Here is a 15,608-nt window from a genome sequence, read left to right on the forward strand (position 1 = left end):
TTAATTAATGAGTGGTTTTGTTCGGTGATTCCTTGACAATCCTTCCAAAAATTGTTTCAATTTTAAATATTGGAAATACACATTGTCTATCGTTAAATTGTTAACAAAAAAAGGGATATCAAAAATATAAAAAAGGAACGAGCTATCCACATTAAAAGAAAAATCATTATATCTTGAAGATGTGTAAATAGTTATTTTATATCTATATTTACTATAGTTTTCGTAGCTATATATGTTTTGAATTTAAGGATAAAATAAATAAATATAGATCTTTACCCTGATTATTTTATTTCAAATAAAAATATAATTACTAATCGGTTAAATTTAAATTAACTTTTGAAATCAAACACAAGATAAAAAATAACTTTAAATATATGAAATCACGTTTAACAGTCGATAACAAACATAAATTAGATTTAATTATTTAAAAATTAAATTTACAAAATTATCTATACCCAAATCTCTTTTTTGTTAAAATTGATATCCCACTATCACTAAAAAAACATTCTAAATTGTTCAATCTTAACGTGTAAAATGACCAAATCTTTTAACTTTATTTTGAGTTATTCTTAATATAAATTTGTTCGACAAAATACATTTTTTCCTCGGAATTTTTGTGGCTTTTATTTGGCCCTAACTTTTCAAAGGTTTTATATATATTTTTAATAATAATAATAAAAGCCACTAGGACTTTATTAAAGGAAGAGTTTGAGTTGGAGAATTACAAGAACCCACTTGGGTTGGGGAACACAACCAGAGAGGAAAATTTTCAGTCAAAAGAAAGTGACGTTTTATTGGCTGATGCATGGCTAGCTAATGAATAAGCAACATATTCAATTTTGGGGAAGATGAAAGAACGAATGAAGAAGAAAATTGAATTTTGGAGTTTTGAATTTGAATTTGATTTTGATACAACTTTACTTTTCAAAATGTTTATTTGTTGTGAGTTTAATTTAGGGTTAAGTTTTGTTTTCTTGTTTGTAAATATTTATATACTTTTAATTTGGATTTGTTATTGCATACACCTTTTTAACTTTTTCGTGCTAATGACAAAAATTTCATAGTTCAATTGGTTTTTATTTGTGTTACTGACCACAAAAGTTTATAGTTTGGACTCCTCTTATAAAATATTAAAATTAGCACATTGTAATATTGTTTTTGTATGTGTTGGGTATGATAAAGTTAATATCAGATGAGATATTAAAACTTAGAGACGTTAGCTTTAATAAAATGCCTTTTTAAGTTGTTTTTTTAGTTTTGTGGGACACCACTCCTCCACTATTGATGGAATTTGATTGCGGGAATTTGGTGCATGTATGCCCTCAATCACAAGGAAGTGAATTTGTTTGAATTGATTGATATAGTTATGGTGAGATTGGTATTTTAGTTGAGTCGGTTCATATGGTTTGTTTCGTCTCGGAGTTCTAGTGTCCTAGACTAGCAAATGAGACTACTCATTATCTTGCTCGCGACGTTCTTTTCTAAGGTTTTTGATACATCTTTTGTGTCTTCTATTCTTGTAGATATGAAGAATAGTGCGGGGGGGTTTCTTGGTCTGCCCATGTGGTTCTCCTATGCTTTGGGAGAGGTTTGTTTTGTGGACTATGATTAATTATTGTTAATGTTATTCTTTTTTTGGAAAAGAAGTAATTTTCTACGGCAACAAATAATAAAACACTGTATTAAAAGTTTACAAGTAAGATGACATTACGTGTATTTCGAGACGAAGGCTAAAGTGGATATGCTTTACTGATTGCTGCATAGATTTCCAAACTAAGGGTTGGACATTTCGGAATATGAATTGATGCGTGGCCTCGTTATTGTCATTTTCATCAAATACAATTTTAAAGTAATCTAATCAATTAGCTCCCCAATGTATAATAGCCACTTGGAAGGCAAAATTAATGGAGAAAATTATTTGCGTAGACCACAATTTTTTTTTCTTTTTTTTTAAAATATATATATATGTGTGTGTGTATGTATGTATATATATATATGTATGTATATATGTATATGTATGTATGTATTTTTAAGAATTTCAAACATTAAAAAGCGCTAGAGAAAGTTTAAATGCTTTAAATAACTTTGATTTCTTTTTTTTGTTCAGATATGTACGTGAGTGAGAATTTCCCTCCCATTCAACTCAACGTTTATTTACGAAAAAATACTTTTTTTAAAAAAATAAAATTAAAAAAATGGTAGAAGGTGAAACATGAATAGGATAATTTAGTGAATAATTGTACGTTAATAGATAAATACGTTATTTTGTATTTCGACTATTTATCACTTTTCTAAGTTCTAAGAGGATAATTTGATTTTGATGTATAATAATTACACAAATGAGAGAATATATGAGAACTCATATGAAGGAGAAAGATAATATAATATGTTTATAATTTTGTTTCAAGATAGATTTTTTTTTTGGAAGACAATGAAACTTCAAATTAAGTTGTTTAGATATTTTTAAGTTGTAGACATTTTTAAGAATAACAAAATGTTGTAACTATTTACAAAATGTAGTAAAATTCATCGAAATGTTTTTAGTCAATTTGATTTTTGTTGATATATTTTGTAAATAGTTTCATTTTTTTTTGTTACATGTGACAATTTCCCTTCTTAAACTTTGTTTCTTTGCAAGGTTAAGAGTATCTAAAGGAAAAACAGAGCTAAGAGTATCGAGCTAATATTTTAAAAATTAGAGATAAAAAATAGCAAAATTTCAAATTTATCTTTAATAGTTTTAAATCCTTTTCTACCATAATGATATATATAAACTCTATCAGACAGAATATGATTTTTTATCATATTGTATAAATATTTTTGATGATTTTATTATAATTCTTCTATTTATATTAAAAATGTCCCCCTCGTAAACGTATATATATAATTTTCAAAGTTAAAATTTCTTTTGACATAAATATTAAATTTAGGAGTATTTTGTTTGTGTACATGCATCCCCTCCATTACACCGTCAAACCCGGATACCGAAAAACATCAATCAATGATGGGGTAGATTCATGGTCGCGCGTCGCAGCGGAAAATTTCCCGAAAAAAAGCCGACCCATATGAAGTGGGGAAACAAAGAACCGGAACCGCTTGATGGTAAAAAATAAAAAAGGTCGGTCGAGCCGATGGAACGAAAGTCTTCCACCTCAGTACTATACAACGGAAGTGGATCGTTGTTTTACACGTGGCGAAAGTTTACTGGCCTTCCGTTTTAGTTCCATCTAATGCCTATGAGAAAGCAAACTAAAATGCGGTTAGAAAAAAAAAAAAGGAAAAAAGAAAAGAAAAAGAAAAAAAAAGTATTGTTTGTTTGTCGAGAGAAAAAAGGGGGGTTACTGGCGATCTCGCGGCCGGAGAGCGATTTTGAGAGATAGAGAGAGAGAGTAGACGGAATATTCAGCTAATTAGCCGGAAAATTGTTTCCCGTCGCCGGTGGAAACTTGTACGGTTGTCGGAATAGGATTTTTTTCTTCCGATCGGGGAGTACTTTTTGCGCGGAAGAGAGATGGTGAATTCCGTGGTGGCGCGTGCTACGAGCGATATGTTGATTGGTCCAGATTGGGCGATGAACATCGAGATCTGTGATATGTTGAACCATGACCCTGGGTACGCATTGCATCCGATTGTTTGGTTCATCGTTTTTCGTTTTCAATCATTGTTTTTGTCGATTTTTTTTTTCAGTTTTGAAAAGTTGTGTTATCTGTTCTTATTGTAAGCTATTTTTAAATGATTGGGTGAAAGAAGTCTTCGAATTTGGGCGTGGTTATTTTCTGTGTTCGGTTGCTAAGAATCTGTTCGTCGCAAAAACAAATGATTACTAGAAGTCCGCTGTTGGGATTTATCATTTGGTGTATTTACAAACTGAAGATAGAAGACAGGCCAAATGGAAACTTGCTTCTTCTCTTTGTTATTTTGCATTCAAATGGAAATTATGATTTGCGACTCAGCAACTGACTGTTCATGCATCTCGATAAATAAATGAGAAATTTCAGCATGTTTTGCTACTGATTAGGTTTTCGTTTTAATTGGATTTCTTGACCCAGTAATTTAACGACGCTTAGGTTATTTATTTCAACGTTTGGTCGTGTTTGTCATTTATCTTTTCTAAGTGTCTAATCTTTAGGCTTGGAGTTCACTATTTCATTGGCAAATTTTCAGGCAAGCTAAAGATGTCGTTAAAGGTATAAAGAAACGCCTTGGAAGCAAGAACGCAAAAGTTCAACTTCTTGCCCTGACGGTAAGTCCCCTAAGATAGGCTTATGTTTAATTTATCTTGTTATTTCTATGCACTCGCTGTCATATGGGCTATATTGATTGCACAGTTTTTTTTACTACTTTGGTCATTAATATCTAAGCAGTTATTGTTAGTTTCGGAAGACAGTGTTGCTTGTTGTATTGTACAGTTGTTATCTTCTTTTTCACCAGAAAAAGAAGGAAAAAAGAACATATTCTAACTAACCTGAATCTGTTTTTCCTTGTTCTAGTGGTGCCAACTACTACGAATCTGTTTTCATCCTTGTTCTAAATGGATTATGTCTTGGTTAAATCACTTTCATTAACCAATAATTAAGTTTGGGGTTTAGATTTCTTTGATTGGATGTGCGAATCATAAATAGTTACAGAATTTTAAAAATACAAAAATGAACTCTTTTGGGAATGGTATATCCTATATTTATATGTTCATTAGCTACCGAATACTGTAAGCCATAAGGCATGCATCAACTGTTTTGCACTTGGATGTTATTGAAGGGCAGTGAATTTTTAGCCTACAGGAATCTGCTTGAGGTAAAATAGACATAGACATCCTCTTTTGCATAAAGACTGAACAAATTCTTTGATTGTGGACTACAACACATATAGATTCAAAAGTAATGGAGGTGGATAGTGTTCCGTGAAAAAGAGGAGATTATATGCAGTGTGCTTTCAAAATGGGGATAATCACATGAACAATGTGGTGCTGAAGTCCTTTGTTTAAGTTTCTAAATATATAATCCTACTCCAAATATCCTTTGTATCTGCCTTTTACCATAAAGATCATAATCAAGAAATTTGCTCATAGAAATCTTGTGTAGATATGTCTTATTTTCTGTTTTTGAATACTAGTCTCTGCTTAATAGAAAGTCTTCCTTTCTTATAAGGAAAAAGAAAGTAAGTTAGCTTAAAAAATAGGGGTGCAGTTTGTTAGTTGAAGATTGAACCGATTTCTCTTTGGTTTTGTGTGGCGGAAGGAGAATAATGAGATAAAATACTACCTCAAGCTACTACAATAATTTCTTCAGGAAGTTACTAATTTGATTTTATTAATCTTGCTTATCCACATTTTAAGCTTGCGTTACTTTGTTTCCTGCAGCAATATTCATTTCACTAAATCTTGGTATTCTGTTATAGAGGAATAAGTTAATTTCTGATTTTGTCATATCTCTACATTCTAGCTGTTGGAAACAATCATCAAGAATTGTGGGGACATTGTTCATATGCATGTGGCAGAGAAGGGTCTTCTTCATGAGTTGGTAAAAATGGTGAAGAAGAAGGTAGGATTTCATCTAGAATATTTTGTTGTTTTTTTGCTTCACCTGTCATTCTTTCATAGAATAACATCTCAGCAATTTTGGCCATAATGTAGCCTGATTTTCGCGTCAAAGAGAAGATATTGATTCTGATAGATACTTGGCAAGAAGCTTTTGGAGGACCTAGGGCAAGATATCCACAATATTATGCTGCATACCAGGAATTGTTGGTAAACGTTGAAAAGCATTCTTTTAATCCCAATTGAGATTGATTGAATTCCTTAGAAATAATTTATTCTTTGAAACTCCTGCCATTTTTTGCAAAAGTTTGTGAATTGTCTCAGTTTTTTTTTATTTATTATTTCTTTATGCGCTCACTGTTTTCTACTAGTTATCATGACATGAGTATGTGAGTATTAATTCCTTCTTTGTTTCAGCGTGCTGGAGCAGTTTTCCCCCAGAGATCTGAAAGCTCTGCACCTGTATTCACTCCGCCACAAACACAACCTTTGGCATCATATCCTCCTAATCTACGGAATCCTGATCGTAATCAGCAAGATGGTGCTGAAACCTCTGCTGAGTCCGAGTTTCCGACCTTAAGGTGCACAAACTTCTTTTATTCTCACTTTCCATCATCATAGTATCTTGTCCATTTTATGAATCTAGTTAATAGGATCTATTGAATTGATTTTGATTTCATCTTTCCAGCCTGACTGAAATTCAAAATGCTCGTGGAATTATGGACGTTCTTTCAGAAATGCTTAATGCATTAGAACCAGGGAATAAAGAGGTAATTTAATAGTTTAAAATGAAAGCAAAACCATGTTTTTTCTCATGACATACCTGGGATGTTTTTTATTCTTCTGTCGACTCACATGTGTGGATTCTCGATTCTATTCATGTTGGGATTTCTCATCTGGCAGGCTATCAGACAGGAAGTTATTGTTGACTTGGTTGACCAGTGCCGTACTTACAAGCAGAGGGTGGTTCACCTTGTTAACTCAACTGCGTAAGACCTCATACTTATAGTTGCTTTTGCATGTTATTGCTGCTATTGACACTATTGTTCTCGATTGTGCCTTCACAAATATGCTTGGTTTTTTGTTTCAAAGAGGAAACATATTTTTTCTTGGTAATTTTCGCAAAATCAACAAAAAAATATGTTTTAACAAGAAGTTAAAACAAAAAAGAAGTAGATGTTCTTTACAAAGGAACATCTATTCTTCATCTCTTGTTACAAAGGTTAGAGAAAAACCTTTGTACACCTACCTCTTGGCCTAATGTCACTATAGCTGATGGAACCTCCACTCCTGTTATAGGATTGGGAATCGTCCATCTTACTAATCAATTTCTTTGTCCTCAATTTTCAAACCCTAATTTTTCTCAGGCTCTTTGATACCATGTAAAACACTTAGGTTTGAGAGAGAATCATAACACCTTATTGCATTCAATAAAGAAAAGTCACAATTGTGACCAAATAAGGAAAGTGTAGAAAAACCCAAAAAAAAAAACACGATATTTACAATAATAGAATTGTAACAGACAAAACTTTTGAAAAAAATTACAAATATAGCATAGTATCACAATCTATATGTGATAGACTGATAGACTAATCTGTATCTATCATGATACGGATAGACATAGATAGTAGTTTATCTTGATCTATCGCTGTTCTTCGTAGATGGATTGTGATATTTTGCAATGTTTTGTAAAATATTGTAGTTCATTTTACTAAATTTGAAAACAGCCCTTCTTTCTTTCCTTATTCGTTAAGCTCATTGAATAGAGAGAGAAAGAAAGAAATCAATCATAAATGGGGAAGGTGGACATTTCTTTCTTGAGCCAAGGAACTACATAAGATTCTCAATATATAATATTATTTTAAAAACGACTTTTATTTAAGGAAAAAAGAAGAAAGAAAATACAAGGGCATACAAAAGAAAACAAGCCCACGCAAGAAGGGAACCCCTCTACATAAAGGGACTCCAGCAACTTTCAATTGATTTGTATAGAAAATAAAGTAATTACATGTAATACTGTACGGCTACTGTTTTGGTAACCTGGCCTACACTCGATGTTATTTGTGATTTTGTTGTATGAGGTGTGAGTTTGCTTAAAGTACTATAAGGTAATTTAAGTAGCAGAAGCATTGTATGTTTGCTTTCTGGTCTACTTATTATGGAACAAATAGTCTATGAAATGTTCATTAATGAATGCTAACCGGAGAATCACATTTTATATAATGGATGTTTTTAACTTTATCTCATAACCCTGGCACAGGGATGAGTCATTACTTTGCCAAGGACTTGCACTTAACGATGATCTTCAGAGGCTACTTGCTAGGCATGAATCTATTTCTTCTGGAAATCCTGTTGTTCAGAAACCAAAGTCTGAATCTGCTACAACACTCGTTGATGTAGACCGGCCCCTTATTGACACTGGAGATAACAGCAAACAGCCTGAGACAAAGTAATTACATCTTCTAGGGTCGATTACTTTTTGCAGTATGGTAACTAGTATATTGCATAGATTTGCATGTTAAGATTGATCATGCTTGTAAGGTTTCATTGAATGCTTAAAGATTTGATCCTGGTCATTTGAGTCATGAATAACCTCATGTTGGTTGTGTATTTACGTCTAATTGTTCTGCAGTGCTGCCACCTCGAATGCTGGTGAAGGTTCTCAAACCCTGAACCAGTTATTGCTTCCTGCACCAGGTGCAGCTAATGGGCCAGCTCCTCCAGGTAGAGTTGAACCCAATGTCGACCTGCTGAGTGGTGACTTCAATTCACCGAAGGCAGAGACTTCGTTGGCTCTTGTTCCTCTTGGAGAGCAACAGCAACAACCTAATCCTCCTGCATCGGATCAAAATGCTCTTGTTCTATTTGACATGTTCTCTGATAGTAACAATGCCTCTAATCCTGCAAACCCCCCTCCTATTAATCCTGGTGCGCAACCCCTGCATCCACATGGTTCTCAATTGCAGCAGCAGCAACCTAATGTTCATTCCCCTCAAGCTGGATTGTACCCAAATGGGAATGTCATGAACATGGGTTCACCTAATTACGAGCAATCGATGTACATGCAGGGTGTAGGTTCTGCCTGGAATGGTCAAACTTCTCCTCAGCAGCAACAGCAACCCCATTCACCTGGCTATGGTACTTTTATCTACACTTGGCTTGCAAAGAATTCTACATCTTTGTGTTTCCCTATTCCTGGGACTCGCAAGTTTTCTGTGTTCCTTCTGCTGTTCTGTTGCGCACATCTCTTAGTTGAATTTCACCTACCATTTGCTTGACATTTTTGTTTTGGATTTCAATGTGAACATATGCAAGACTTGCATGATATTTGATTGTGTGACAGGTTCGCAAGTTGGTTCATTACCACCTCCACCCTGGGAAGCTCAGTCATCTGATGTTGGCAGCCCAGTGGCAGGCTCTCATTACTCTCAACCAATGCAGGTTACTACTCAGGTTATTGTCTCACACGGACTTGGTGGACATCCCCAGGGACCTCAATCAATGGGGAATGAGGTTGTAGGTATAGGTATGTACATCCAGCCGATAACAAGTGGTCAGATGTCTAACATGAATAGCCATGTTAATCCAAACCATCAGTTGGGTATGCCGATGCCTCCGCAGCAGATCCCAGGCATACAAAATATGGGTATGTCAATGCCTCCACAACATCCACAAGCTAACCAGATGACACAACAATATTACCCTCAACAAATGTATGGCAACCACAACCAATACAACCCTGGCTATGGATATGGTCACGGTCAACCGCAAATGCCCCAATATCTTGAGCAGCAAATGTATGGCCTGTCCGTTAGAGATGATATGAGTTTGAGCAATTCGTCTTCTCAAGCTTCTGCTCTATCTTATGTGCCTCCCATGAAGCCAGTCAATAAACCAGAGGACAAACTGTTCGGCGACCTCGTGGACATTGCAAAATTCAAACCCGCAAAATCCACTCCCGGCAGAGCTGGTAGCATGTGAAATGATTGCCTTTTTCCTTTGTTTTTTTTATGCTTCCCTGTTTTCACATTGCATACATATAGTGTTTGCCTTTGGCCCCTCATTCTTGTTGCCTGTTTGAGTATTGGTGAAATCGTGTATATTTCTTGTAGAGGGATGGAAAAAGGAAAAGAGAAATGGAAAAAGCCTTGGGAGACCACCTACATTAAATTCGACCTTTTGTTGATTTTTTCCCTCTTTTTTTGTTTTTAATAAATTACTTTAGTGTAAAGTTCATCTCTCATTCATTTTAGTTGTTTTTCAATAAATTTTTTAACATGATCCGTAATAACCACTTGTATCTTGTACTATTTTGCTTAAGAGAGTTTATGAATTAGTTTAAATAACACTAAGCTGTTTTGTTTTCAGATTAGAATCAAAAGACAAATTGTTTTGTTGACGCATTTTTGTTATGGGAATTATAATTTTAAACCTATGAGACCTTTGATTGAGTTGTGTTGAAAAGGTAAGAGAAATCTGGTACGAAATGTAATGAAATCTCACATGCTAGTTAATAAGACAAAAATTGTGTATAAGTGAGAACATTTTTTTGTACTTCTACTGTTCGAGTGAAACTAACAATAGTAGAATCACGAGGGCATGTAACTAAAGAAGAGCCTAGTTCACAATTGTGGATGTATGACACTTCAAATCTTATTACATTGATGATATCTTATTGAAGAAATTGAAAAGTCTCAAATCTTGTTACTTCGATGATATCTTATTGAACAAATTGAAAAGTCTTAAGAGGGTGTTTGGTGGATAATAATAAGATATGTTTGTAATGTAATTTAATCTAAAACTTATGTTTAGATTAAATGTTATGAGTTTGATTTATAATGTGAACAAAAGACAGTTTTTAATATCTCATTTTTTCATTGTTTTCACATTTCATATTTGTTCTATCTTTAATTATTCAAGCTTTCCAACATTTTTCTAATTCAGGATAATCTTGATTACATTACAAATTTATACATCATCTAAAGTCACTCAAGAATTGAAAAACTAAAAGCAAATTCATGAAGATTTGTACTCTACGTTGTCGTAGAGTCGTGGTATCCCAAATTCATGAGGTCCATGGGATTCCAGAGGAGGTTGAACCTGATGTTCTCACCTTTCTTAAGAATATTTAAAATATAAAGGTGTGAAATTTGAACCAACGCCCCATATTAAACACGTTCTAGAATTAAGGGAAAAAGATCGATACGAACCTCAAAATGTCAAGGGCTAAACTTGTAAATTCATCTATTATGTTTACGACTTACGTTTGAATCCCCGAATGAATGTGAATATTTCCTGATTTAAAAAAGGAGAGATTGTTCATTCAAATTGTTATTATAAAATAAAATATTAGGTACAAGCAAATATTATTGGAGAATTGACTAATACAAAAATAAGAAAAGAAAAAAAAAAGATATAAAAATATTTCAATTCCCGAGATTCAACATCACGAGAAGCTACGAATTACGGAAGACGGCCGGTGGTTGCTGATACGAATACAAAAGACCGCAAAGTACGTTCCATAGATATCATCTCCGATTAAGTCTTTGGCGCGTTTCCCCCTTTCCAGCATCTCCGTGCTGTCTCCAGCTCGTTTCTGGACGAAAAATCGATCTTATTGTTGATTGTGAGTTGTTCTGTTTTGTATAATCTTCGATTTGTTCGAATTATTGGTTCTTCTGCTTTTAGGAATCTATAGTTGCTTTGATTTCCGTCAATTTGTGTTTTCATCGTTTCTCCGTTTAAAGGAACTCTATAGTCTATGGATTTCTCTTTCTTTCATTCCTTTCACCTCGAATTTCTTCTCTAGGGTTTGATATTATGCGTTCTACAAATCCTTATGGTTTTATTAATTATGATTTGTTCTTGTGTAGAGGCTTTTCTTTTGTACCGGTTGCAGTTTGTCGGCCGGTAATTTTGCTGGTCCGAGAATTCTAGGCTTGAAACCGCGTGTTTAATCTTGGAGAATCTATAATGCAGGTTAGCCACTATACTTAGTTGCATAAATGTGTATTTTCTTAATGGAAAGCCTGACTTTCATTGAAAAGACAAAGAATACAAAAACATACAAAAAGATCGACAATTGTAGTTGAGTGTCAACCACAAGAAGGAATGGGACCTAGTGAATAATTACAAAAGACTTAGAAATTTAGGTTCTAAAGGAAATTGAGAATCTATCAAGTGAGCAAACGTCATCGAAGTCCTCTCTCTACCCATAGAGATTATATTATTTCTCGTTCCATGACTCCCGCAAAATGTAGCGCAATTTTCAGCCTGCCACAAAAGCATTCATAACTTGCGTTTTGCTGTGAGAAGATTTGCTCATTGGATTGTGGGAGTTGAGTTCAATTTGTTTATTTACAAATGGAATGTTCTGAGTGTCTGCCAACTTATGTACAACTAACTTTTGTGATTGATCGGCATTTCCCCCGTTCACTTTGTCCTGTTGATCTCTGATTTGAACCTTTCAAACCTCCTTAGTGCCATTCGGAGCATAGTTTAAGTAGTTGTGCATTATTATCTCACCTTTATCGGTCGTAGACTAAACCTTTTCCTCTCAAATTAAATGTAACATTATCAAATCAAATATTAAAGTATCTTCCCTTGTAGTTTCATTGAAATTTATCTCTGCCATTCAAGTTTGATTTCATTCCTGCACATGTCTGAGCTTTTTCCGATGCCCTTTCTTCCTCATTGCCTTAAGAAAAGTATGTACGTCTCTGTTATGATGTGGTGATGACTGATCAGTAACAACGTGAAGTATTTGGATTTTCTTTGAAGTTCTCATATTTTTCTGGATTCATCTGCATTTTGTTTTTTCAATGTAATTGTAACTTTATATGGTTTCTCTCAGGTCAGGCTTTTGTTATCCCCCTGTATGATAGTGAATTTCTACCTGTTACTTACCCATAATTGTAGAGGACTAATTTGCTTTGGTTATGGTTATCGGGTGATTTCAATTAGCTTCACGTACCTTTGTTACTGAACAACTATTAATACTTTTACTCCCTAGGCTAAAGACACAAGTGCCAATTGATATTTTAAGTTTTATGTAATTATTATTTTCAATCATAAACATTTAGGATTTGTATGATGTTTTTAATTAAAATTGGGGGTTATGCCTCATACCTTCTCAAGGTTTATACCTTGCCTTGTGAAGAGGAAAGGTCTCAAGGTTGCCTTCATGCTTATTAAAACCTTGATTTTGTGTAGGCCTCAAGAGCAAGGTTGTTCAAGGAGTACAAAGAGGTTCAAAGAGAAAAGGTAGCAGATCCAGATATTCAGTTGGTTTGTGATGACTCCAATATTTTTAAATGGACAGCCCTGATCAAGGTAACTCTCTCAATGATTCAGTTGAAATTTTGATTTCAGAGTTGTTTTTAAATTTTAACATGATCGATATGCATCTTTTTTAGGGACCGTCAGAGACTCCTTTTGAAGGTGGTGTCTTCCAGCTTGCCTTCGCCGTACCTGAACAATACCCTTTGCAACCGCCTCAAGTGCGGTTCTTAACGAAAATTTTCCACCCGAATGTTCATTTTAAGGTAGAAGTCACCTTGATTTTCATTTTTCCAAATCCTACACTAACTATGAGCATGAGCCCTTCTGTCACAATTGTCAATTTTATTGTTTCCTATGAATTATAGTGTGCTGATATCTGCATCATATTCCCAAATGTACCTACATGAACTGATGAAGTTACACCCAAATAACCTTCAGTATACTTTGAGATCCCTCAGATCCCAAATGTCGTAACCCTAAGAAAGCCCGCCAACTCCAACTAGCTGCCAACCATGTCCAATCTATACTAAATTTGATAATTTACTACCAGCAAGATTGCTGTAAGGATTTTAAGGAGGTAATCATGGGGGAGGAAAGGACAATAATAGGGGAGGGGGTTCTATTGTCCAAGAGAGAGTAGTTATCACATACAAATCATCATGTGGATTCTAGGGAGGCACGACATAAAATTGGGTGGTTGACCCAGTCCAAGGTATTATGGTAGTTGCAGTGATGGAATCTGCCTAATTGACGAAACAATTGGTATTGAAGAATTTAAAGAGTTGTCATAAAGTGTTGCATATGGTGTGTTACAAACTTAAAAGTTGATCCACTCTATGTTGGAGTTTGAAAATGACCTCTCCGTGAGATGGGATAGGCAGTGGGAAGCTAGTTATGTTGATTTCTTATGGAATTTTGTGGACTGGTGCTTTTATATGAGTGGAATTCTTGTTGCGGAGCAATTCAGTGGTCATTCACATCTGTTGATACCTTGTGTGATTGCATTCTTATTTTATGGTGAAGCTTAATTTTAGTACACTTCATTTTTGTCATTAAACATACATGATGTAAACATAAATCGTTTCAGTTGTTGAATTGAACAACACTTTGCATTTATCTCTGTTCCTTTGTGTAGACGGGTGAGATCTGTCTAGATATATTGAAGAATGCATGGAGCCCAGCATGGACTCTGCAATCTGTTTGCAGGGCTATAATTGCTTTGATGGCTCATCCCGAACCTGATAGCCCACTAAACTGTGATTCTGGTGAGTTCACATGGATTCCTTGCGATGAATTTTTTTTTCCTGATTTACATGCTTATTTCTTTGAATCTTTGTGGTGATGGTGTGATAGTTTATAATGTAGCAAAGTAGTTTAAGAACCCGTTTGATAATGATTTTGTTTTTAGTTTTCAGTTTTTGAAATTTATGCTTGTTTTCTTCTAATTCCATTGAATTTTACCTCTCTAGAAAAAGCACTAGAGTTGTACCAGTTGATTGATTGATGTTCAATTATATATTCTTAAAATCGAATCAACTGAATATATTTTAGTGAACAAGATATTAGGGGACCTCTAAACCGGAGTAGCCAACGTAAACCGACTTTGTTTACCTAGGGCTAGATGAGATGGTCTTCTTGTAAATCCCTTGTGTTGGGGAGGGGATGCTTTTTGAGGAATGAAGTGTTTGGTTCAGGGACCACATCCACTAATCTTTGGGAAAGTTTAGCCCTTCCTAAGCCATCTTCTAGAGGGACTAGAATTAGATTACAAATAATTGAAACCTGCTTGATAGCCATATGAATTTTTGTTTTTGAAAATTATACCGTTTTCTCACGATCTTCTTTATCTCTATATTACTCGAAGGAACACTTAATCAAATTTCAAAAACAAAAACAAGTTTTTAAAACTATCTTTTCTTTTGTAAAGTTGGGGTAGATCTTTCGAGAGAAACTCCCAACATTTCGAACAATAGGGTTGCCTTTTGAGTTGAATTGACTGAAGCATGTTGCTCAGTTTCATAAACTATTTCAAGATCAGACTCTTTAACATATAAAAACAATGTATGTTTCAGAGACGAATGCCAATAACCCTGATCTTGTGGCTGTTTACAGGAAACCTTCTGCGTTCGGGGGATGTCCGAGGATATCAATCGATGGCAAGGATGTACACAAGGCTTGCTGCCATGCCCAAAAAGGGGTGATGTTCCGTTGCTCGGTTTCCTCTTTGCCAACCATTGAATTTGTCGTTCCTGCTGTCAAGAAGAAGATTGCAGAAAGTGCTATTGGTCACACCCACAAATTTGATAAAATCCAGACATCTTATGTAAAGTAGTAAAGCACATTCCATCTTATGTGTGTTCACTGTTATTTTCTGTTCACTAGATGGTCATAATATGTTCTATGTATTGATAGTTCTGTCTTCAATATAAGAAATCAATACTTATTTAGATTTCTATTTCCATTTTGATGGATCGTTTTTTTTTTAATTAAAAAAAATGACGTTCAAAATGTATTGCTAAAAGTTGTCCATCGATGAAAATTGGGTGTCTTTATACAATATTGAAATTAAGTGAATTTAGAATAAAAGTGACTAGCAAAATTATTTTAAATATTTTTTTTTTTAAAAAAGTTGTTTTTAGCTATTTTTTTCAACATGGCTTATTTTCAGAATTAAATGAGAAATAATTTTCAAAAAAAAAACTATTATTATACCATTTGAAATTATCGCTAATTTGCCTCTCGTCTTGTTAGGATAATATTATATTATTTTCACGTGACATAGTGTGTAAAATCC

The 15,608-nt window shown here is 34.2% G+C and overlaps 2 protein-coding genes across 2 annotated transcripts; both read left to right on the forward strand.

The window, feature by feature from the left end:
* The first annotated feature begins 3,270 nt into the window (after positions 1-3,270).
* On the forward strand, positions 3,271-9,764 carry LOC103488195 (TOM1-like protein 9). The gene is made up of 10 exons (XM_008446810.3): positions 3,271-3,612; positions 4,165-4,243; positions 5,439-5,537; positions 5,630-5,743; positions 5,951-6,114; positions 6,222-6,303; positions 6,437-6,522; positions 7,794-7,982; positions 8,166-8,671; positions 8,877-9,764. The coding sequence occupies exons 1-10, from the start codon at positions 3,512-3,514 to the stop codon at positions 9,512-9,514; spliced, it is 2,058 nt and encodes a 685-aa protein (XP_008445032.1). The 5' UTR covers positions 3,271-3,511; the 3' UTR covers positions 9,515-9,764.
* A 1,158-nt stretch (positions 9,765-10,922) lies between these two features.
* LOC103488194 (protein PEROXIN-4) lies at positions 10,923-15,261 on the forward strand. Its single transcript, XM_017044600.2, has 6 exons — positions 10,923-11,159; positions 11,409-11,512; positions 12,746-12,865; positions 12,949-13,077; positions 13,950-14,079; positions 14,927-15,261. The coding sequence occupies exons 2-6, from the start codon at positions 11,507-11,509 to the stop codon at positions 15,013-15,015; spliced, it is 474 nt and encodes a 157-aa protein (XP_016900089.1). The 5' UTR covers positions 10,923-11,159; positions 11,409-11,506; the 3' UTR covers positions 15,016-15,261.
* Positions 15,262-15,608: the final 347 nt, after the last annotated feature.

This window comes from Cucumis melo, chromosome 3 (genome assembly GCF_025177605.1).
Source record: "Cucumis melo cultivar AY chromosome 3, USDA_Cmelo_AY_1.0, whole genome shotgun sequence".
Taxonomy (NCBI): Eukaryota; Viridiplantae; Streptophyta; class Magnoliopsida; order Cucurbitales; family Cucurbitaceae; genus Cucumis; species Cucumis melo.